This window comes from Streptopelia decaocto, assembly GCF_964273445.1.
Source record: "Streptopelia decaocto genome assembly, chromosome: 11".
Lineage (NCBI taxonomy): Eukaryota > Metazoa > Chordata > Aves > Columbiformes > Columbidae > Streptopelia > Streptopelia decaocto.
In genome coordinates this window covers 19,643,447-19,669,121 of record NC_138666.1, presented here as the reverse complement: position 1 = coordinate 19,669,121, position 25,675 = coordinate 19,643,447, and the positions used below count along the sequence as shown (strand labels likewise).

General features: G+C 39.6%; 1 protein-coding gene across 1 annotated transcript in view; it reads right to left on the bottom strand.

Moving 5' to 3' along the window:
• The window catches only part of WWOX (WW domain containing oxidoreductase), a 465,117-nt gene that overhangs the window by 339,960 nt on the left and 99,482 nt on the right, over window positions 1-25,675 (bottom strand). The window contains exons 7-8 of the mRNA XM_082063118.1: window positions 23,703-23,888; window positions 19,881-20,145 (exon numbers count right to left, since the gene is read on the bottom strand). Coding sequence (XP_081919244.1) covers window positions 19,881-20,145; window positions 23,703-23,888 — 451 coding nt within the window. The remainder of the gene's footprint in view (window positions 1-19,880; window positions 20,146-23,702; window positions 23,889-25,675) is intronic.

Here is a 25,675-nt window from a genome sequence, read left to right as displayed (position 1 = left end):
TAAATTAACACTCCCAACAATGCAAACAGTGTATGTTTTATTTTAGAATTAATACAGCTTGAATATGCTTTTGAATTCTTATTTTTGTTTTGTTTCCTAAAATAGCAGCATACACAAGCCAACATCCTGATTAACCGATTAACAAATGCAGACAGAGAACCCGCATTCCTGTGCTTCTCTGGAAAACTAAGAGCCTCAGTTTAGCAACGTCTACTTTGAGCTTTTATCAGCACTAATTTCAATGAAAAAAAAATGGCCGTAAAATTCAGAACAGAGGGAAAACAGACCTTAATTAAGCAAAGTGTTATCTCTTTCTATTATAATGAAAGCAAAGTTAGAGTTATATTTTTACCAAGATTTTTCCCCGCTTAATGAAGACATTACCCGTGAGTTTTCAAAGTCACTTTACAAAAGAGCATTCAAGAGACATTAAAGTCAGCTTAAACTAAAAAGTCTTTTTGAAGTCAATAAACAATAAAAAGAACAATGAAAAGACAGCCTTTGATCTCTTCTTACTCCAAAGTCTTTAATTTCTGTTTTAATCTACTAGATGCATTAAGTCTTGTTTTCAAATATTTTTCATCTGCAAAGTACAGTATGCTTTCCTTGATTGTTTTATTCATATATATCTTACTGTATTAATGTACACTTCTCATTACCAAGGATGGGTGTCAGCCGAAAGTTCTCCCACCAAAATAAACAGAATAAAGCTTTAAAATTATTTTTCATTCTGCTCTCTTTTAAAATTTCTTTTAAAAAATAAAAAATGTGAAGAGAAAAAGAAAGTAGCATCTTCAGCTTTGAAATTTGCGAGAAGATCAAAGACTATAATGCACATAGATTTTTCAAAGGATAAATTATTTACAAAATGGGCGAACACATACTGGTCAATAACATGGTCAAAGAAGGGTAAGTGAAGAGCATCTCTCTACAGCCAATTACAGTTAATCTGACTTTACTGTTTGCAAGAAATTCCAAGTTATTCACTAGATTTTTTTAACGTAGCTTTTAAAAAGCCTTTTTAACAAAGCTGTGAACTGTGTCAAGCTCTTGACCAGGCTTAGCAGCCTGGCATGAACAGTCCTTTGCTTGCGTTTAACCCTTCCTTAGCAGCACGTGCCGCAGAGGCAAATGGGAAAACACAAACATTGCAATGAATGAAAGTGTGTGGAAAGTCTAAAGGCAGAGGCAGCCATGAGTCCCCATTGTACCATCAGCTTCTCCCAGGTATCCAGTATAACCCCAGCCAGAAGGGGTAAAAGCTCTCCCCATACCTGTTCACCCTTGATGCACGTATCAGCCGGCAGAACCTCCTCTGTATAAATAACCATATCCCTCTGGTATTCGCAAACCTTCAGGAACGTGGGATTGTCCACAGGGTGAGCCAGAAGGGAGAGCCGTATCCTCCCTTTCAGACCTAGATTAGTGTGGCAACCTGCCAACTCCTCTTCACACGTGTCGGAGAATTTCAACATGAGTGACCACGTAAGATGGACAGGACAGAGAGCAATGGGCTGAGCAGACCCAGGAACACGCCAAAGAGCCTTTTCTCCACTGACTCCTCTTTCTGCAATGCTGTTCTTGCCTCACGCTTGCAGAGACCCTTCCAGACGTGAGGGGCAGATGGAACCGTATCTGCCGGAGGAACAACCCTGCCCTTCCTCCGCTATGAAACCCAGAAACCCGGCAACAAATACCTGCTGGTATTGTCTTGGTTCATCCTATTTCACAGATCAGCCTTTAACTTAAACACATAGCATTTATAGGATTAATAGTGAATTCTGGGCCCTTACTGACCTAAACCAAAATGCCACTGCTTTTTTGGTGTCTAATCACCCATTCCTTCTTCAAAATATGTCTTTCACAATTCTCCCACAAGAAAGCATTCTCCACCTCCATATGTTGCTGAACTTGCCAATTTTTGCTGATGGTATCTGTAAGAGAGCAGGTCTAGAAGTGTTTATTTCACATAGACCTCTGAATACCTGACAAACGTGAGATTTTGTTCATTTCTAGAGTGGGATATGAACGGGAACACCAAACCACTGGGCTCTGACTTTTGCCAGTATAAGAATTTTTCCATTTTTCATACAATGTATTTCATTTTGATTGAAATAAAAGTAAATTCTATGGGACAGATCTTCCCTAAGAAAGAAAATAACCGTGTAGAAATTTAAGCAATGTCTTTTTCTCACATCAAGTTAAGCAAAAAGACTAAAATTTTCACTTTGCTCATGGCAGATATACTTAATAAAAAGAATCAGACTGAGAGCACTTTAGTGCGTTCAGACTAGCCTTTTATTGATTTGGATGTGCTATGAACCACATTATCTAATCTACAATAAGCCATTTACCAAGTGCAATGATCTATGGGCTAAAAGGCTTAGATTTTTAGTTCCATTGTAGACTTTTTGATGAAATGGTAGATCAGCAGAGAATAATACTATAATAAGATTGTGAGGGACACAAGTGTCAATATTAGAAAATTAGAAAGTTTGCCTTCCTGTTTTAAATCCTCCTGCTGTTCATTGAAAAGCCCAGTATCTCTTTTTCCGGACTAATTGCATCTGTGTATTTAACAGAGGTCCCAGATGGTATCTTCAGGGTGTCAAGTTCACAGGGGTTCAAGGGCTCATCTGACTGAAAATAGTTTTATTTTGCAAAATACAAAAATCATCCATCTGAGCACACGCCGACTGTTTGGTGAGGATACAAGTTACCAAATTTGGACTAATACTCCCACAATCTCGCCTGTGATTGCCTCCCCTCCAATCATCAGCTCTAACCACGTTTCACATGGGAATTCTCCAGCTGCCACTAGGAAATGCCACGGAAATCTCCAGATGATTCGTTTATTTACTCTTCTATGTTCATCTAGGAGAGAAGCACTCGCATGAGTTCTGTTTCCTTATTTTTCAATATAGCTTCTTCATTGAAATAGGTAACACTAAACTTCTTGGAAATCGTACCAAACTTCCTTCTAAAATTATAAAGCAATTCATGTAAAGATAGCCAAAAGCAACCGTTTTCAGGGAAAACTGGGACTCAGAGGTTTGTGAAAACCCTAAGAGTGCAAAACAGATTTGCGACACCATAGGCATAATCAAAATAACCCCTCGTGTTAGCAAAGAAACAGACCAATATTCAGTAGAAGAAATAAAATCCACTATTTAGTGTGTATTAAGTGAAAAACAAAGCCTGTTTAAGAGATTATTTTACCTATAGTTCTATGGCAATTTTTACCGCATCATTTCTGAGTAAGACTGACAGGTTACATGCCTAAGTAAATGTACTGAAGACATTAATGTCACTTTAAAGCAACTCGGGTTTTGATGTTCTTATACCTTCATTCTGCTGCAACCACTAGGATGCATCGCCTCATTTCCTGAAAATGAAAAGAAGCAGCGTAACTAGTCGAGGCTACCATGTAACTTTACAACAACTGACACTAACTATAAAACACGCCAGTTTGTATTAAGATGTTATTGCACCTTTCCGGTTCTAATCGCCAATTATGACTCTATTAGTCGTACTTGGCAGTTCATCTGCTCCTGCATCAGCTGAGGGGGACTGGGAGCCGGACCTCTGCTCTTGGCGTTTCCGCTCCAGCGGGCTGTCAAACGGAGCCGCTGAGGACGTGAGGCATTGCCTTCGCCAACATAACTACACCTGACCTTACAACAATTTACCAAGGAAATACCTGCCTAATGGCAGCGTGAGTGCGGTTTCTTTTACGCTCGCAGCAGCGCTGCAAATTGGAGACAACGGGATAAATCTATGACCAGCTCACTAGACACTTCATTAAATCACTGTTCCCTTGCCTTGTAGAGCACTAATAGAATCACAGCCCTCGTTAGCTACTGAATAAAAGATCAATCACATGCTTTGAGAGCTCTTGCTACCAGCTTCCAGAGGAAACAAGGAAAAAAAGACATATTTAGGATCATCAGTAAGATTCTGAATGGCCTCACTGCAAGTTGGTTAAATTACCTTTTCCACAACCGACTCCGACTGTAATACTCTGAGGAACTTGTTAAGTCTGCTTTCAAAAGCTGCTATCTAATATATGACTACCAGGCCCTGGTCAAAAGTTCATAATGTGCATATGTAAAAAGGTACTAAATTGCCTGAGGGCTAAAACCAGAGGAGTTTAATTGCAGCAAAATGCTGAAAATGGTCTGTTGAGGGTCTTTCTATTGGGATACTGCTGGCACTAGCTGATTGAAGTACAGCACATAAAAGCCTTACAACAATATTTCCTTAAATGCAGCTGAAACTGCCAGCGCTTGCTGGTGCATATACAGTGTGCCAAGAGGAAAAAAGGAAAGAACCTTCTCTAAAACAAACACAGATTTAAGGATCGATATAATTCATGATTCAGAAGTATGTGGATAAAAGGAAGAATTAAACAACAGTGAGTATCTGTCAGTATAAGTCATGTTATAGTCTCCACACGTTACGGCAGGAAATGTAAGTACATATGTAAATATATTTAATTGGCATCCATTAAGATTCACTGCAATGAAAAGTGGAAAACCGCTTCCAGCAATCCATTATGACCACATGGAAATTTCTGAAGCGGTCACCTATGAGACTGACGATTCCTATACCTAGCCTGAAAATTCCTATACTTAGCCTGAAACCCAAGGACTTTGTTGTAACCTGAGAATCATTCCCCTAGTTTTCTACATGATGAAGAAAAAAAACACAGGAAGGAAAAAGCAAAACCTTTTTCTTTGAAATCACTCAAAATATACTTTTTCTGTTGAAAAAGAAACTCCCAACGGTGTGAATTGTTTAGTAAAAAAAGATCATCATCTTAAAATTAAGAAGAAACAGCAAATTTTTCACTTAATTCCACTACATTTGGTTATTTCAAATAAAAGTATTGTTTTATCTAAACAGAACTGTGAGCATTTTCACTCTTTGCGCAGTGAACACGTGCAGTATATTTTTCGTTCTGTGTGGGCATTTATGAACATGTTCCCTGGGAATATGGATTCTGACCATGAACAGTCATCTGAAAAAAATACCAAGGGACCAACCTGAGAATGTGCTCTTTTTGCAGAAGACTCTGCAATTTACTCCTCAATATATGTTTTTATTTTCTTGGCCAAAATACATGGTTACAAATATTTAGAATGGCTGCAGTAAAACATTCCTCTTGAAATGTTAAGTTGAAGTTCATTGCCTCTCTGGCAGGTTTTGTTTAGCTCAGGCAGGGCTTGATGTGGAAGTCAAGGCCCGCACTGTGCAGGAAATGACACCAGGTCACTGTAATGGCCCCTCAAAGAGCTTCGAGGAAGAAGTTTCCACACCCAATTATTTTTCCCAGTCATGTGTGTGTTGGAGGCTGTGCTACAAACCGCAATGATGAATGAACCCAACTGAGACCCTTCCTGATGGGAGAACATGGCTCTGCTCCGAGACCGAGGTCTGAGAGGGCGCAGAGGAAATACAAGTGCTGGCAATCAGGGAAAATTCACCTAAATTCAGTGCCATCTGTAGGATTTTGAACGGCAAACGTTCACCTATGTATGGATGATCTGTAGCCACTACTTTCTAGATTGGCAAAGCATAAGCGTTACCTGCAGCACATACCTTTTTCATCTACATCATGTGTTGTCTTTGGGCAAGTCATGGCCGAGAAAATTAACTATAGCTTTGCATGAAGGTTTTAAAATACCTAATTCTGGAGGACAACAAGAAAAGGACTAGGCAATTTTTTTTATTTGGACTTGAATGAATATAATGTAGTAGATAAAACAGCCGTTAGCCAACCATTACCTGGTAAAGTGGGAAGTGAGCACCCTATTGATAGCGCTGACTTTGCCATTTTTAGTTGGTACCAGTTAACGTACAGCAAAATAACGGTCTTGGACAGCAACCACAAGGCCTCGTGGTTTAACACAGGGTAACAGAACATGGTCAAAAGCATGAGAATCAGCAAAGAGTTCAATTGAGTTCAAGAGGCCTCCACTTTGAGCAAGTCCACATACCAATATTCTGCAGTAGCTGTACAGACTGTCTATATGGAAAGACCATATCACCTCCATCTTCTGATACAACAGTTAGCAAGCAAGTCTCATTTTACAACATAAAGAATACCCAGGCCATTAGAAAGTCTCAAAAATAAATTCATCTTAGTGGATAACAAAGAAAATTGCTAATTCATTTACCTCACCTCAACAGATCAATTCAGAGAAGTTGGAAAAAGCGTCATTGTAACCCTGACAGCGTTTACCATAACAAATAACCTTGTGGAAATGACAAACCAACAGTGTCTGACAACAAATGAAGAATAGGAAACGAGCTTTCATTTGTTTACTCCTGACATTCAGTGCTGGCACTTACGCAGGTAGGAAGTCATTCAAATTGGTTTAAAATACATGCTTGGGAAGAATTCACATAAATCTCCCAGAACAGAGAGGGATGAGAGACTGCAAGTATCTCAGCAAACATAGTGTTCAAAGCAAACTGGCTGACTTCATTCCAGGTCCCTAAGTTTCTATTTCAGCTACGGACAACTCTTTGTTTCCAGCTTCTACAATATAATTAATTACTGGACGTATCTGCCAGCAGAAGGGAACCACAAAAAGAAGCAGAAGAGTTAAAGTCTTTTTCTGATGATGATAGTAAACAGGAATGACCACATAATTTAGCCCAGTCACATTTCATTACCAATTCTAAACATTATTTTAGGGCAATAGATTAGCAATTAGATTGTATTTACAGGAATCTTCGCTACGGACAGTGACAAAGTTTCCTGATGAGTCTTCTGTCCCTTCCAAGCAGCAGGAAAAGCCTTGAGCTGTGAGCTCAGCTTCGCAGTGTTTGATTTCCCAAGACAAGCAGTGGTCTGGATTGCGCCCTGAAGAACACAATTTGCCTTAGCTGAAGCCCATTTGAAGTGCCACGTTCCTGTCTATTGAATAAGTATACATGTAACACAATAATGATAAACCGCCACTAAAAATAAGGTCAGATATTGTTTTGATAAAAAGACACTTCATAAGAAAACATTTCCTTCAGAAACATAAAGCCAAATGCAGACAAGAAGTATTACATTACAAGTAGAACTGCCAGCTCTGTTGATACTTTCTGCTATAATTCCTTTAAAAGCTGTAAATTCACACATATTTCTCATCAAAGGAATGGAAGAACTTAACCCATATTTTTTTTTCTCACAAAGTCACCGCTTTTAGTGCAAAAGCTGAGAAAGAAGCTCACTTTATACATACTGTTTCAGCAAATGGAAGGAGTGTGGCTCTAAGACCATTCAGCTCAGGATAATACCTTGTTTCTTGGCAGAACTAGGTACTTTATTTCCAGTTTACTGATGATATCTCTTCAGTGCTGGGGCAGCGAGTGCCAGGACACCCAGTGTCCCTTTGCAGATTCTGCCTCCACTCTGTAATTAACACCATTAGATCAACGGCACTATTTGGGATGGGATGAACTATTCGACATGAGCAGACAATCAGATTCTAAATGACACTGTTCCAAAGTCATTATCATAAAAAATTGCCAAGACAGTTGCTTTACTTGAAGTGCTAAATTAGTTTTCTTGTACTGGTAGTATTCATCATAATGTAAGTTTGACGTTTCAGGACAACATTTTAATAGTAATGCCGTTCAGTGGAAAGAAATAGTGTTTCCAATTTTCTAGCAAAATGAAAAAACCCTAATTACATTCATTAATAGATTACAGTGACAGGCAAGGCAACCCTATGAGAAATACCTACGTTCAAGAGTGTTGAATTTAAGTGAAAACTTTAATCCTAGTATTTCCAAGTATTCTTGTGCTCTAGCTTGTAAACTTGAAATGTTGTCCAAAGTTTTTTTTGCATAATGGTGTATTTATTCAAACAGAAATCAGTAACGATGTGCCAGTTCGGCATCAGGATTTTCAAGTCTGTTCCTTTTACATAAAGTTTGGCACTCAACGCTTGAGTAAATACTTCCATAACCAGTTAGGCGTCTCATCGGCCATTTGTATACGCACAGTCATCTATGAGAAACAGAAGAAACTAGCAATGGTGGGATCAAAGATTAAAAAATAAGCTCGCAGTAAGTTTCAACTCCTACACCTGCTTAACATAGTGATATCCATCTTAAATGCATTGAAGTTGAAAGTACCACCCACTGAAGGAGCACATGAATGAGAGCTCCATTTTTGGCAATGTCAACTCTTAAGGCAGAATTGCTGTAAAAGATGGAAATCCACAGCACTAGGAAGTCAATCCTGCATATTTGGGACAAGAAGATCTTGTTTTTCAAGACAAACAATTCTCTCTAGATCTCAAAAATGACTTTACTTATATATAAGATGCATCATCCAACACTGCTATCTTCATCTCACTTCAATGAGATGCTTTTGCAATCAATAAAATTCCTCAAATACCTTCTACAGATTTTTTTGGCGTGCACAGAAGACTCTGCTATATCCATAGTGATATTTAATAACTGCAAAAACATGTTGTCACTAAAATAATGGACGGAATTTGACTATGATGTTTATATTTACTGTCACCCTTGTTGCTAAAAATGGATTGAGGCTAAAACTTCCTAGAAACAGGAAAATAAAGAGACTGGGAAATCCAAATGGGTCAAGTATTGTAAGGCTCAAAGGAAAATTTAACATCTAAGTAAATTCAGAAATTCTCTGATTACAAATCCTCGTACGGATTATTGCAAAACTAATAAGTACTGAGTTATTTCCTGTGCATTTCTACACCAAACTAAGCAATATAGATTCCATATTATGTTCACTTTCCTCCCTAAAGAGAATGAGTACATTCTGCCACTTTATCAGAAGTAAATCATACAAACTCAGGCCATATAACACATAACATAACCTGGAAGCATTTTAATATGCCAATGGATTCAAGCAAGTTCTTTTTTGCCAAGTATTCCCCATCTATTCTTAAATACAATTCTTGAATCAAATACACAATCAAAACAGCTCTTCAAGACATTATATTCAAGGTATTCAACATACAATCACATTTGTGCTTCATTTTTGAGAAAGGTGAGAAACCACGGGCCCAAGGACTAAGACAGTAAGTAGGTCATGAAGAGGAGAGGCAGAAGGGCTCATCATCTCACACGGATACTGCCAGTAAAATCTAGATAAAATTAAGGGAAACTTTTTTATTTCATTACTTTTTCCAGAACATCTATTCTCTCTTTCTTCCCTTTGTTTAGAAACATTTACCTAGAAAGAAGACACAGGAGCAGTACAAATATTAGGACTATAGTAGAAAGAAGTTGAGGATTTGGAACTCCAGCTTTCTCAATAACTCTCAGAGAATGATGGGCAAAGGGAGCCACTGAACTACGAAATACCAGTGAATATCCAGTGGCAAAAACAAATGCTCTGCCTAAGACCATCCCAGCAACCGCAGACGTATTTCCCGCCGTGTGGGACTCCAGCCAACGTTCCACGCTGGCCAAGCAACATCCTGCAGCTTCAGTCTTGCTTTGAGGAAAAAGAACATTACCACACTCATATCCATAACACCAAAAAGAACCCCAAAGCCAACAAACCCGACCCAGCAAATTCTCTCTCTCCAAAAATGACACATACATATACAGCCAACTTTGGAATAAAGAGCTGACAAGAAATAGAAACACTATTAGTGTCATGGTGGGATACCTCCCAAAAGCCCAGAAATGTGAATTTTCTATATGCACACGTACATTTTCGATAGCCTTCCTGGAAAAAAGATTTTAGGAATGTTAATTCATTTATGCAATTATCGTGTGCAGGGAATGCTAACACGATGACGAATGACATCACACAACAAAACAAACAGATGAATCACTGCTTCAGGAAAATAAGATTCTTATTATGTTCACCTATCCAGGAATACTAAATATCTTTAATAACCAAGTCTATTTTTCATTTTTATATATATAGATAGGTACATACACACACATATATATGTAAAATGGTGAGAACACTGAAAAAACATTATGTATTACTCCACATTTGATATACTGTATTATTTTTGGACCTTGCGAATATACTTTTTAATGACTTTGCTCTAAAAGAAGGGACTTTCTAGCTCAGATTACTTGGACACTATTACTGTTTACTCTTCCATCTTTTTTGTAAAGTCATAAGAGATTTCCCTGAGAACTTCAAATAAATAAGATATCCAGCTGCACAAACACTATACATTCTGTTAGATTACTTTGGCTTCCTAAGGAATATTTGACTTTCTCTGAATGTAAATGATTAAAGAGAATCCATCATATGAAACTGATTGGTGAACAGTTTCAAGTCATATGGCACCTCTCCAAAGATGATATAGAGAGAAATGAAAAGAACATGTTATGATAAACCATCTCAGGTATCCAAGGATTTCTAGGGAAATGTTAATGGAACTAAGCACCGCATCCCCCAATTAAGAAATAGTATTTAAATGAACTTTCCATAAAATAGGACCTACAGTGCATTCTTTTTAAACAAGTTGGTATTTCATCTATTCTAAATACAGCCAATAAAAGCTTGAGGTTTCCTGAACATCTGTCCATCCATAAAGAGCAGCTTCAAAAAAATGTTCTAGAATACGCAAGATGCATATTGCTCTGTGAATTATGCTCACAAAATGACACGGGCCAGCAATGTTCCATTATATAATTTCATTATTTTTAGCATGTATGGTTTCAAATTTAGGCGTAGGATTTTAACTTCTAGAGGTCAAAGGAAAAAAAAAACAACTAAACTTTGTCCAAAACCTTCGCTTTTGCTGAACTTTAGATGTGTGGATCAGCAGCTCAATTTCCTAAAGAGCTGACTGGAAGGCAGGTTAGTATCAGCAGGTCAGTATGTGCATAGAAAAGATGAGGAAGAACCAAGTACATGGAAATAAAAGATGCACTATAGTCTATTTGCCACCTCGAGTGACATGGCCTCAGTTTAGTGATATAGCATTTTGTATCTGATTTCTCCCAATTTAAGGAATAAACAGCAGATTTACATTAAATGAAAAAATAATAGCCAAAAGCGATTCAATTCTTGGACTCGAAACTCAGTAAAAACTTGATTTAAGAGAAGAAAATTAAGGAAGTGAAAAGCACACTAATGAAGTACATTTACTTCGTACAGTCATTTGTTCATAGCCCCCCCCACCCCTCCATCATTAAGGTGTTCTCATGGCTTCTAAAATTGGGCGGATGGCAGCACTTTGAAGGGGACCCCAGATTTGCCATCTCACATCTTAACCCACACGGGGGTTATTTTTCGCATTTCATATCACCATAGTTCCAATAGCTGAAAATATCTGCTTAATTTGAAGTGCCTCGTATGATTTGTGTTTGGCTGTGCTTAATTTACTTGCTGTACAGCAGAGTAGCCATGTCTGTTCAAAAAGTTAAAAACCACTGATTATAAAGAGTTTTAGGGAGTATGTTTTTATAAAAGGTGATGAGAAACTCATTGCTAGCTAAGAACCCAAATTTGATCATTATGATCATAAATAGAACTAAAGCACATTGACTCTGCTTTTGATTATAGTTATCTCATTCATAAAAATGTTATCTCTATTGCTCTCTCGTTACTAAAGAAAATGAATAATCCTGTGATTTATGTGCTAGCTGGTAGCCAAGGAGGTCTGGATCCTACTGTGTTATTTACAACAAACTGTCTAAGTGACCTTGCTCGGGCACAGAAATGAGAAACTGTGGGGTCACAGGCAGTGCTGAGCCACCGCATCCGCAGGAATGGTAACCCCAGGGCTCTGGGTGCACCGAGGGGCTCCCGGGGGGCTCTGGGTGCACCAAGGGGCTCTCGGGGGGCTCTGGGTGCACCGAGGGGCTCCCGGAGGGCTCTGGGGTGCACTGAGGAGCTCCCGGAGGGCTCTGGGGTGCACTGAGGGGCTCCCGGAGGGCTCTGGGTGCACCGAGGGGCTCCCGGAGGGCTCTGGGTGCACCGAGGGGCTCCTGGAGGGCTCTGGGGTGCACTGAGGAGCTCCCGGAGGGCTCTGGGGTGCACCGAGGGGCTCCCGGGGGGCTCTGGGTTCACCGAGGGGCTCCCAGGGGGCTCTGGGGTGCACCGAGGGGCTCCCGGGGGGCTCTGGGTTCACCGAGGGGCTCCCAGGGGGCTCTGGGGTGCACCGGGGGGCTCCCGGGGGGCTCTGGGTTCACCGAGGGGCTCCCGGGGGGCTCTGGGGTGCACCGGGGGGCTCCCAGGGGGCTCTGGGGTGCACCAAGGGGCTCCCACAGGGCTCTGCAACAAAGCAAAAGGCAATGGAGGACTTTGGGGTGCACTTGCAGTTGGTCTTCGGCAATGCACAGTAATTTCAGCCAGCAGTTTTCACTGTGAACTAGGCTACAAAGTTATCAAAGATTAAACAGTTATTAGGCAAAAAGTACAGGATTATTTATACTAAAATCCTCTTCGTTTACTAGACCTCCTTAAAATTATTGGTATAACAACATACTAACGTAATCTGAATGCTGTTTAAAAGTGGGCGAAGGAAGACCAGCAGCAATGCTACGAATTACACCTTAGTTCAGAGATACGTTAAGAGCACCCAGGTCACCATGAATCGTAAAACTGGCTTAGACCATTGCTGCATTTTCCTAAGTTAGCAGCCACATGTTTGCATGAGCACCAAATAAATGCAGGAAAAATGTAGAGGTAATCTGTTTCAATTTTTAAAAATATTTTCAAGACATTTAAGTTCACTTGCCTGTTTATACAGGAAATCACTACATTTTAAAGTGGATTATTCACAGCAAAAGTTACTGGTCTTAGCTAAAGACAGAAAAAGAACATGAACATGCACATTTAGTTTTTGTTTGATACAACTCACGTAAATAATACACTCAGAAGAGTTCCTGTGCATTTTCCCTTATATTCTCTTCCCAAATCTACTATTCTTAACAAGGTTATATGATAAACGCTTTGCTGTTTTCTCAGCAATGCTTGTCAACCAATATTAGATTTATGTAAGCTACTCAAGAAAGTTTTTGTGTGTGTGGCCACAAAACCAGAAATGTCACAAACCTGTCCACAACCAGAGTTTTAACACTATATCTGTGTGACAAAGTAGCTTACACCCACTTTTGAGGGAGAATAACCTATTTCTAATCAGTCAAGAGATGGAAGGGAGGCCAAGAGGTTGTATATATAAATCCAGAATATTATCTAGTGCTGCTATTAGCTGCTTTCTTCCCTGACAAGACAGAATAGAAACATGAAAACGATTTTTCACATAGCACTGTGACAATACAGACTCCCAAAAGAAGAACTTTAAATTTTCATCCTACTTCCACGTGTCTTTGTAATACTAGACACTGAAAAAAAGAACACCTGCACAACATGCAACGTAAATGCAAACACACACACGTTGTAAAAAACCAACCTCAGAATTTCAAGCATTTTGAAGGTACTGAATTTCACTACTTAAGCATCTAAAAATATATATATTAAAAAATAATAATAACAAAAAATCTTTCTTCACAGTCTCTTCCAACTCAGAGTTCTAAGTTTAAGCACCTTTGTCCATGGAAAATCAACACCTTACTTGTTTTCAGTTATTGCAGGAGACAATTTTTGCAGCAAACAAAACAAATGATGATGTTTCCATACAAGAAAGATCTCAAGAACACAACCACAAGCAAGAGGCAAATTCCTAATAGCAAATGTAGTAATGGCATAGAAAAACCAAAGATAAAGAGAAGGCTGGAAACAATCCCAGCGAAGGGCAGTCTGGGGCTTTCAGACAACAATGACATTTTGGATGAATCATACCAGAGTGCAAAACTAAAAACTATTTACTTCTGAAACCTTTTGTTAAGCATTCAGCGTTTTATTGGTAATGAAGCTTATACCCACAAATCAAATATCCTCCCATTATTCAATGAGAAGGTCTGTTTCTAGATGGTGTAACAATCTGAACCAAGAACTGAAAATAACCGATAGCAAGACTGATTTTTTGCAATTTTCAGAAAGATATATGTTTGTCTATGCTGTGAACTACCTACAGCACCAATCCTTTTGAGATTTCAGGCGGGAGACAGTAAGTTAGCAGACAGGGCTGGATGGGAGGTTGCACAGATAATCATTTGTGGGCAATTCAGCCCTGGACGCACACATTCCACAAGGTGTATATATAGCTTTCTAATCCAAGAATGCTTTTTCAGGATGAAAAAAATATCGGGAAATACGCTTTTTAATTTCAAATTCTAATTTAATTACATGTAATATAAAACATTAGGGACCAAATGTTCCCCTGCCTTGCAGCCCACACACTTGGCAAGGCATCCTGAAATCCTGCAAGGAGCTAGGGGGAGAGGGAGAAATTCCTACCGCCTCCACAAACTATAGGACATAACAGCTGCTCCCCAAACAGCCCCGGGGGGCGTTGGACACAGCGAATCCCGCGGCCATTGCCCCCTCCCCAAGCAGAACGCCGCACACCGGGACCCTGCGCTGTTCTGTTCGGCACATGGAGAGGTTTCCATAAAGACTTTCTATTCCTGCAGTGTGGGTTATGGGAGACGGATTTAATTTGCCCTCATATTTTATGCTACATTTATTTTAGCAGGAAGTTAAAATATGTATGGGTTAAATGTAAGTTTGATAATAAAATAGCTTATATTACAAGTTATTACTAGATAGGACGCAGAAATTCTAAGTGTATAGAAGAATTTTTGCACCATCCATCAAAATGAACAACAACCACTTTGGCGGCATTTCTTCACCATCCTATTAGAAGGAATGCCTTCTTTCACCCAATTCAGTCAGTTTTACATAACAATATTCTGCAAGGAAGCCTGTGGTGTCAGAGTTCAACAAAATAACTGTCCCTCCATGTTACAGTTTCTTTAGCAAAGAACAGAGGAGAATGAGAAGAGATGAGGACACTGCAGGGTCTCTTTTGGGCTTCTATCAAAAGCAAACAGATGTGATCATTAGGTAGAAGCAAGTCCCTCCTATAGATGCAGATTCGTCTCTTGCCAGAATAGCATTTCCGAGCTGATGTTAGATGTGAGTGCAAATCGTTGCATGAAATTTAGATTTAGACACTTCCCACGTAAGGCAGAGGTAAAACCAGCGAAGCGGTTGTAGGCACAGGGGTTTCCTCCTGCCCACACCAGCATTGCAATACATGCCAACCGCCTAAAATGGTCCCGGAATAACATCAGCATGACAGAATTCATTGTTTTATGTAAAACCAAGACATGCAGAAGACTTTGGGGCCCTTAGAAATATTCCTTATAATTCTCAATAGCAAATACTTTAAATACAAAATACAATTATGAAAAGCTACTATCTTTGGGGCAGGTGGGAGAAATCAAAGAGTAGTTCAACCATCAGTCTCTTACACAGGGAAAAATTAAGGGCAGAATGGTCTTACTGCAGCTAACGGGCTGTCAAGGGTGACAGGTTGAGCTCTCCTAGTTGTAATTTATATCTCAACAACAGAACCAATGTTTTATTCCCAGCCATTAAAAGGGGGTAACACATCTGCTAAAACTCCAGCACAATGGCTGCTTTGCACTGCTACAGGAAATGTAACCCAATAGTCTCAGAACTTCTACAAACCCCAGCCACTTCTTAATGTAAAAGGCTTTGAAAATTCAGTTCACTGAAACATCTGTTAAGCTCTCGCTGCTCTAACATATGATATTCTTTCTGCTCTGTTACCTGCCAACAAAAATATTTGGTTCTATGTAAGACTATCACAAGTGTGTGATAACGGCACTGCTTCTAATTTTATATGCCATTGCACACTCACAAAATCACCTGGGGGTGACACTAGATAACATGCTCAGTGTAAGCTGGAAACTTACAATAAATGTATTTATTTTTAATCTCATATGTAAATAGTAATGAATCTGATTGGCTCTGAATGACTAGCATTGATTTAAAACAAAAGAAACCACTTGGTTACACTGTTCCTGAGCCAACTTCCATGAGGAGAGAGAAAAGGAGCAGGGGAAAGAGAGAGAAGTAAAAAAGAGAGCAAAAGAGCAGGAAAGAGACGTAAAAAGAAGAAAAAAAAGTAGAAGAAAAGCCAAAGGAAACAAACCATAACGCCTTAGATCAAACCAGCTACGCATACGTGTGCCCCACGCACTCACTTCTGGAGCTGCTCTTCCAATCTGTTATTTACAGTGGCCACTTGTTTCAATTTACATTTAATTATACTATAAGCTTCTCCAATTTGCTCAGTAACCATATAGTGGTAAGTAAAAGAGAGGCCCTTTGAACATTTGTAGAGCTACAGTTCCTACAATAATAAAATGGTAACTCATTTGCAACTATTGATTTCTACAAAAAAACTACTTGTTCTCCATTTCTGTCTAGGAAACCCTTGTAGATTTTAGAACTTGGCAAGATGTGGTTGGGAAACAAAGGAATAGTCTTTCAGTTTCCAGTGCTCTACTTAACAAAGAACTTTCTGTGTACCTACAGCCATCAGTGACTCAAATATCATGTTATATTTCAAAACCTGGCCAGATAACCCTCTGTGATTCTACAGAAGAGTTCACTATAACCAGCACAAATATGCCATAATTCTTATGTTGCAGTCACTCATAAAACAGGTTCAAAAACTGTGAAGCTGCAGGTTTTCTTGCAGTAAGGTGTGACCATTGACACAAGCAACTAAAATTATGCCTCTAAAACCCTGATGCTTGAAAGACAGTCAAACCCCACCTAAATCTGTCTGTTCTTTCAGGAAAACCAGATTCTAAGTGATCTGCAAACTTTTTCTTTAAGCAGAAACTTAAACCAGCCTGACGTCATAAAGTGTCCTAATTACTGAAATTAAGTCACTGTAGTTGCAGCAAATAACAGAAAGTGGGTAAATCAGAGTGTGATATTAGGTGGCGCTATTCAGCATTCAGGAACTAGACAACTACATTAAAAACATATATTTCAGATATGCAATGTGTTGGAAACAAAACAAAATAACTACTAAAGTGTCACGATTTCTAGTAAGCAAACTTTAAATAGATGGTTTTATAAGTACCACAGAAAATTATGACAACTAAGTCAAAGGCATGAAGACTGATTTCACAGTAGCAACTTGCACCCAGGACAGAACATAAGAATTGTATTGTTCTGGAAAACAATAGTAAGGAAACAAATGTATTTTCTAATTTTCTCCTGGATCTAGCTTCGATGTTTCCAAAACCGGTGAAACTATGACCGTTACTCTGAGCTATCCACCACTCTCAGAACACCTACTAAGTCTGTCTTTGCGAAATACAAATTAAAGATGTAATTGCTTTTTATTAATGGCTTTCACTAGAATGTGAAAAGGCCCCAGTTAGAATGAGGTACGTGCAGCTGCAGGCTCTGTGTGTGTATATATATATATATGGGTATGTGTGCATGTATCTGTACAGACTCCAGGAGCCTCTATGGTTCAAAACACAGCAGAGCGCTTGAAACTGGCTCCAGGAGGATTAGGCTCCCCATGCACCACAATGCTAAAGCAGCTAAACCTACAGCCTCGGGGATCAAAACTGGTGTAGGAACATCATCCCGGCCCCGTGCCAGGGCTGACAAACCTCACCTCGCTCTGCATGACCCCGACACGGCCCCTCCGTTCCAGCTATGGACCCTGCTCAGCTGCCGCTGCTTTAAACGCTGCTGCATCATGCTGCGCTGTGCAATGCAGACGTTCACAACCTCAGGATTCTGACCAAAACACTCATCCAAATGAGGGTGAGCTGCCACAGAAATCCTGAGAGCAAGGCCACAAAAAAGATCCTGAACAAAGCCTATTCCAGGCTGGCGACAGCACAATTTGCTCCCTACAAATCTGAAACCACTGTTACACTGATGTTGTTGAGAGTTTCAGCTCAGTTTGCCTGCACACCCAGGAAGGGGCATTGTTCTAGTATTACTGGCAATTGAAGCATGATTAAGGTTCAGGGGAACATAACAATTCACATCAGAATATGAGTTATAAAAGCGATGCTTACTCTCTAGCCCATACCCTCCATCGTAACATTCAAATAACCTCAGTGCAATATATACAAACACAGAAGGGCTTACTGAAGTGATTGGCTTGGACTGGAGTGCACTATTATTCACTGCTGATATTTTTTGTACTATGTTTTCTATTCTCTTTTACGTACCACATGTAAATAAATAGATACTATAAAATAAAAATCTACCAATTGTTTTAGAGAATTCAAAATGAACTTCAGTGTTTTATTTTGTTCCTTACAGCACGAGATTATCTGAGCAAGAAACACAAAAGGTTCCTTTTTGAAAATATGTCCGAGCAAATAAAACGAACAATTCACCAAAGTTCCACAGACTGGATCCTTTTCACGGGACATTGACAATATCCACTTACCCATTCTCTAGAGAACGTGAAGAATTTGTTTTATAAACTAGCCCTCATACAGCAGAGACAAGGTTTGAAAGGTCAAAACACATGCTGTTGAAAGATATTATTACTTGTCCCAAGGTGCCAGAATGCTCACTTACCGATCCCATGGCCATAAATAGGTTTTGCATATGTACAGCACACTGGAGCATCTCCACCTCTGCTCGAGGAGTCTCACTGAAGACACAGCACTGTTCATGAAGCTCCTCATTTTTGGACATGTAAGCATTTTAAACACTACAAGATGTGTTTTCCACTTACATTAACTCAGTAAAAATTAATTTAATTATCTCAATGACCATGAAATGCACAAGCACTTTTTTATTTTGCAGCCATATATACAAGTCCCACCACTGATTTGCTCAGACACTATAGGTTATGCAGTAGATTAAGCTACTAAAGGATGGATCTCCCTACCTCAACAGCTCCTTCTCTGACCTTTTTCAAATAAAACCAATTAATTTGGTGTGTATCACCAGCTCGAGGAGTTACGTGACACCACAACAGCTCTTGTCAGTTGTGAAGGCTTCTGTAAAAGGGGCCTGGTTTGGGTTTGAACGCATTGCCATGGCAAGATGAGCTCTGCAAGGGCGTGAGCCTTTTCACTTCCACCATCCATGGCTGCAAAAATTCAAGGGAGACTTCCTCTCCCTACCCCCATTCTGGGAATACCCTTCTTGTTGGTCAATAAGGCACGAGAAACAATGAGTAAGGTTAAAGGAAGCCAGTTCTCAATGACGCAAAACTCATCGTCCACCTTAAAAAAAGGACTTTGGACACCTTATTAATAACCCGGATAGAGGTCAAAGCAATAAGTGTAACCTCTCCAAGTGTTGGAGATGCTGCAAATTGTTATATAATGAAGTCTCACAATGTTGTCTAAGCAAGAACTGCATCTCCTTTCACGATGTCATGGTGCCAGTCCAAAGTGCAACGGAGACAAAGGGAAAACACCCGTTGCCTTCAGAGCTTTATCAGAAACAAGAAAACTGTTGGGGTTTGGAGTTGTTGCTTGGTTTGTTGTGCTTTGCTTTGTTTTTTAAAAATGAATGAAGGTGCTTTTACCACTGAAAGCACTTTCCCTCAGCCATTAATAATGTCTGGAGTATCTTTTCTAACTAGGGCATCTGTTTACATAAAAACTGCAGTCAAGCATATTCCGCTTCAAAACCAAAGCAATTTTGTTTGTTGTTTTACATACACTGAGCATAGAAATAACTCTAAAATACCCCACACCTGAGATGTACAACTACCTTAATCACATTTAAAATCATAGATTCAAACAATGAAGTCAGGCACTTCATCTAATAAGGCACCTTTACTGAAGACTGACAAAGTTCATCTCAAATGGTTGAAGAATCCTCTTTTGGAGCACTCACTATCTTGGCATTATGTTTGTCATTAAAATCATGGTCATAGTTAAAAAAGGCAATGGGTCAAAGCAGATACATACATCTGGATTTGTATAACTTATAATGAAGATGTGTAAAATACTGTAAGTTATTCACTTACCAAGGATTTGGTGAAAGGTCGAGCCAAGGTAAACAGCAGGGTGTACACCCACCAGTTACGATGAATGGAGGAGTAAATCATATTTCCAGGATGGACCGCATTAGACGTCACCCCATGGGGACTAAGGCGCCGGTTCAGCTCGTTGGAGAACAGTATATTGCAGAGTTTGGAACGGTTGTAGGCCAACATAGCCCAATAGTCCTTCTTAGATGGAGAAAGCAGGTTGAAATCAAGTTTTCCAGAGGAGTCTTTAATTTCTGTAAATCTAAAAACCAGTAAATATGCCTTAGATACCTCAGAGTTAATTTCACTCTCATTAAGAACAACATAAAATGTAGACAACAGAGCAGAACTTGGCCAGAACCAACATAAAACAACGGCTTATTTAGCAGTTGAAAGCGGCTACTGGAAATTGCCTGAGACCCGAGGAACAGCCCCATATAATATGGCAGAAAAATTAAAGAGCAATTAGCAAAAGCAAATAATAAATTAAAACAAGTCAAAAATGGCTTTTGTGATTTAAAGGCATTGTATATAACTTAGGAATCACTTTATTTTAAATAAAAAAGAATATTTTGTCATAGATCCATGAAAGCACAATTAACTTGTGTGAATGATGTGGGATAAAAAAAGCTGCAATGGAAGCAGAAAAAAACATCGTCCTTTCACCTTCTTCCCTTCCCTGGTTATTTCACCCAGTGTTCACATACTGCACACTTTCATTTAAGTGCTCAGGTAACTATGGATGAGTCTCACTGCCTCTTAGACTCTTTTTTAGATTAAAAATTGATGAATATAAAGGGGTTATAACCTTGGTAACTTGCCATCAATAGTCTTATATGTTTAAAAGATAAACGTAAACAAAGCCAAAATGAGTTCTGGCAGAGTAGAATGTTTTTAAGTATACCCATGGCATGGCTGAACACAAATCAAAGTAACTAGTTGATGTTTTTTAATTGGGTCTGACAGAGTCATTAAACACCAGCTGTTTGTTTCTTTCTCTTTTTTTAATAACAAAGTAGTGAATATTCTAAAGACATTTCGCTGAAGAAAAGGAAGTTTCCATAAAGCATTTCCCCCCCAGCTCTTACTATTTGATTTTACCAGTACATCCTAATATTAGAAAATAACACCCCATTTAGCTACAGATCTATGTTTTACTCCTAAGAGCTACTAAAAATAAAAAGGATTTAGCAAGCTTTTTTTAATACTCAGAGTTTTCAGAATCAGCTGGGGAGAACAGGGATAAACATAATTATAGTACACATTAGAAAAATGTTTTAAAATATCTTTACTAATTTTGCATCTCGTGCCCAGAAATTGAGAGATCAGCTGGAATTTCTGCATTCATTCTGTGAGCAGAATTGTAATACACTCAGAGAAAAGCAGCTCAAGAGGAATCCAGGGTGCTCCGTGACTTGCAGAATTAGCTCTTCAATCTCAATAACTAAATTTCTCTTTCATAATTTTCGGCTGGATAAAATACGTTTCTGAAATTAACAGGACTATTCTGGGAGGAATTTCCTATATTAATTCCTCAAGTAATCATTTACGAAGCCAAAAATAATCTATAAATAAAATACTTGGTGCATACTGTATAGCAGAAAGAGGCGTATTTTGAGAGCAGTCCTGCAAGCGTCCTTATGTGAGTCGATCTTACTTAGGTCGGCAATCTCACGGAATTCAGCAGGATAAGGGCTGTACAATCAAATTAACAGCACAGAAATAAAGGCAGAAGGAAAGTCGACCTACCTATTATTCTAATTTTAATATAACGTGCTTAAAGTACCCAAAAGCTTAATTTAAACAAAATTCATTTGTGCTGAATCCAGAGAAGTAACGAAAAATGAATGAAGAACCAGAGAGGCAAATAACTATTTTGCCTTGGAGCAGCCTAGTGTAATATTGTCTGCAAACACAGGACTTTATTTCTCCCCTAACAGGGGGTCTTGACTCCAGCGAAAAGATCCAGCCAAGGTTTATGGCAGTAATTAGATACCAACACTTCTGGTTTACAACACAGTTTAAGGCTCCGAGTTCTCAAGTAGGTCAGAAAGTCCTGCTACCCAATAATACCTAACGTCTAAATTAATTCCTTACATCACCTTCTTGCCATTAGCCAGATTGGGGGAAAACGCACAGTTATTGACAATGCTAAGTTTAAGTGTTAAGATATGCCATGAATCAGGCCCCTTAGAAAAAGGGAAACGGACCAGTTGCGTTTATTATTGTATTCAAACACAGAATGTTGCTTGTTTTTTGATGGGTTTCTATAAACCTTGGCTGATCTCACTGAGTTAGCAACGAGCACTTTCAAAAACGTTTCCGAAAACTCAGATAAAGATGTCTAGAGATCTGATCTCTAGTAACACACAGCACTTAATACAGTAAAAAACAAAGATGTCATTTAAAATACTACCAGAGAGGCAAACTTACAAAGGGGAACAAGCAGCTGACAATTCACCATAATCTCCCATTAAATAACAGCTCATTTATACGTATCCCGTTGTGCCCTCCACATCTGGCAAGTGATTGGAGCTGGCAGATTTATTTCCAGAGCTATCTTGCCTGCCCTGCAGTAGCCTCCCTCATTCCTACCAGGACTCTGCTACTTGCTTTCACAAACCTGGTGTGATTTGCAAAGATAAGGATGTCCAGATTTTGTTACCACCTAATTACTAGACATTTCATGTCTTTTAACACCGGGGAGGATTATTACTGGCATTTTCTATTGCTTCCTTTCATTTCAGCCATCATAAATTTAAAGTGGTAGAAGTAAATCTATCTGCAGTGTGTCATTTATACCATAAGCCCCTGTGTTTGGAAGTGATAAAGGTTTCAGCCTGACCCTTGGCTGGTCTCTCTCTACCAGGTCCCTGGGGTTACATTTTATGGAAGCATGATTAAAAAAATAAGCTTCATTCTGGGTCACTAAAACATTTCAGAAATACAGAGCACTCACACATTCTTCCATTTGGTTTGCTAGAGCTGCTACAAACGAGCAAAAGTGAAATAGAATCAACAGTAATGTCTAAAGCTGGACATTATAGGTCTAATCCTGCAGTCCCTGAACTAAATCAGAAGGCAGTAAGTGGTTTGTGCCCACTAAAATTCAGAACTGGGGCATGCATTTTGCACAGGGAGCTTTATTTAAATCAAATCCATCTTTTCAGTTATTAACGCAAACACCACGAGCATGTCTGAAATAAGGCAAACCTCATCAACGTCGCCTTTGCCAACTGCACTTCTCCTGGCGGTGGAAAAGATGAGCATCTAACATTTTAATTAAAAAATTCACCAAAAGAGGCATGGTCAGATTTCTAATATGTATTAACTACACTACTTCCCATTTTACAATTATACAGCTAATGCCTGCATTGAATTCCCTAATTTCTCATTATAAAACAATTGGATTTCATCTAGCAGTTTTTAATTGCATTGTTTCTCCTGCTAAAATAACTGCACATTCTTCTTGGTAAGATGTTGAAGTTGTTGAATGACAAATCAATATAGGTCATGCCATTCAGATTTAATCAATTATTATTCCATCTCTTCACAAAATCAATGAGTGGTCTGAAACACGGCAAAAATCTGCATTCATACAAAGAACCATCAAAAAATACCTACATATTGTTATAAAACTAGAACACACTTTATCCAGCAAGAGAGACAAATCCACAGGTATTAGTATTGCTTCTATTTTTGAAAAGATTCTTTAAACAGAAATCCTTCAATTTCCAAAAGCTCCCGCAATTCTGCCACGACCGTTGGACGCTCTAAGGATCGCAGATTTCGGCTGAATAAAAGGTGATGTTCACCGACCTGTGTGACTCGGAGGACACCACCACAACCCTGGCGGGAGACGACTGGCGCAGAACATCCTCCAGCAGCTGGACGAGATAGAAATGGCCCAGGTGGTTCACCTGGAAGGTGGACTCCAGCCCGTCCTCCGTCAGGCACCAGGGAGCCCCGAACACGGCGGCGTTGCAGATCAGGATGTGGAGAGGCCTGAATCGGCACAAGCATTGAAAAACAGTAAATAAATACATCAATCGAACGTGCAATCCATGCAACGGCACCCCCCTGCGTGCTGGGCAGAGGAGCGAAGGCGTCGGCAGGGCTGAGCACATCGGCCGCGCTGGCGGCACCGCTGGCAAAGCCCGGGCAAACCAGAAATGCCACCGCGAAGGAACTTGAAGCGCTCCTAATCCACTTTGCAACGGGTAAGATTCTACTAAACTAAGGCAGAGAAGCACGCAGACTGTCACACGCCTCTCACTCAAAAATCAGGTCCTGAAAACTCCAAATTCCTTGACATTTCCACTGTAATCCCAACGCTACACACCTTGCAGCCTTCCCGACCCCCACCATCAAGGACAAACACCCTTTCTGTTCTTTCTTGTCTTTTTTTTTCAAATCCTTATGAAACACAGCAGAGACTGTTTCTCGGAACTCGGATGGATGGGCGTTTGCTGGACTGTGTGATTATTTTTGATATACAAACATTTTTAAGATACGTGACAATTCACGACGCACATCTGGCACTCCAGCTTTGCTTTATGACAAGAGTATTTTTAAGCGATAGCAGAACTACAACCTCAACTTCAGAAGTTCATTAAAAACATTGCTGCCATCTACATTGAGCTTCCTCCTGAGCCCAAGGAAAGCAACAAAACAATTCCCCCTGGGTTTCAAATAGTTTGTGTTTGTATATGACAGGCACACCTAAGGCCAACAAGAAATGTCAGCAGCAAAAGAGAAACTTCCTTTAGTGTTTACTCCGGGTGTCAACGTCACCAAACTGCTCCCTCGAACCACAACACCTATTTGAGATTTCTGGAAACGCTATATAGTTAAAACCTTGCAGAGTGCTTCAAAAATTTACCCCTATGTCTCCTTAAAGTGTCTTTAGCGGTGACTTAGATCACCCCAAGCGAGCTAATGTCTGCCATTACAGTTCAGGTATGCGCTGGGACTCGAACATAAGCTGTTCCACCATAGCACGTACCGACTGTTTCTTACCCTCCCCGGCATTACAGAGACTGCGGAACACGCTGCGTTAACTGCGAGCCATGCAGCACTTCCAGCAAACTCTCACCGTGCTGGTAAGTGTAGCTACAATATAGTGAAAGCTAAAAAGCATGTGCAATGAACAAGGACACTCCTAATGGTGAATACCTCGGCTGAAAACCCTCTGACATCTCATGCACTTCACAAGCCTTGTGGTGCATCACTAACCCGCGAGTCATGCACATCTTATGTGCTGTGCTCAATCCGCCATTAGAAGCAGCAAAGCAATCCACTCTGCACTATTGGAAAATACAGCAAGCAAAGACGTTAGAGAGATACGGAAATTAAGCTGCTGCTATAAATCAGTTATTTATGAAATTAATAATCAGTTTGTTAGCTGATGTAAAACTCCGGTCTGTCAGCAGCCTCTCTCGCTGCCCGTGTACAGCAGGAGATATTTCCAAGGGAATTAATTACTGATGATTTGCAAAGGTAAGAATAATATTTTTCAGCAAATGTAACCTGTTCACTAGGAGGTTAAACAAACACCACCAAAATGTCAACAGGGTTCTCGGCTTTGCTGTTCTCCCGTTTCAAACGTAATGAAATAGTTAACCAGAAATTATGCAAAGGGAATACTTTCAAATCTTCCCATGAAGCAGAATGTCACACCATCTGGGGCACTTCTCCAGCGATTTGAAAAGTTCACACTGTTTGGAATTACACAGAAATCCAACAGAAAAGGCCTCACCATATCCCCAAAGTCCCATAAGCAACTGCAGACC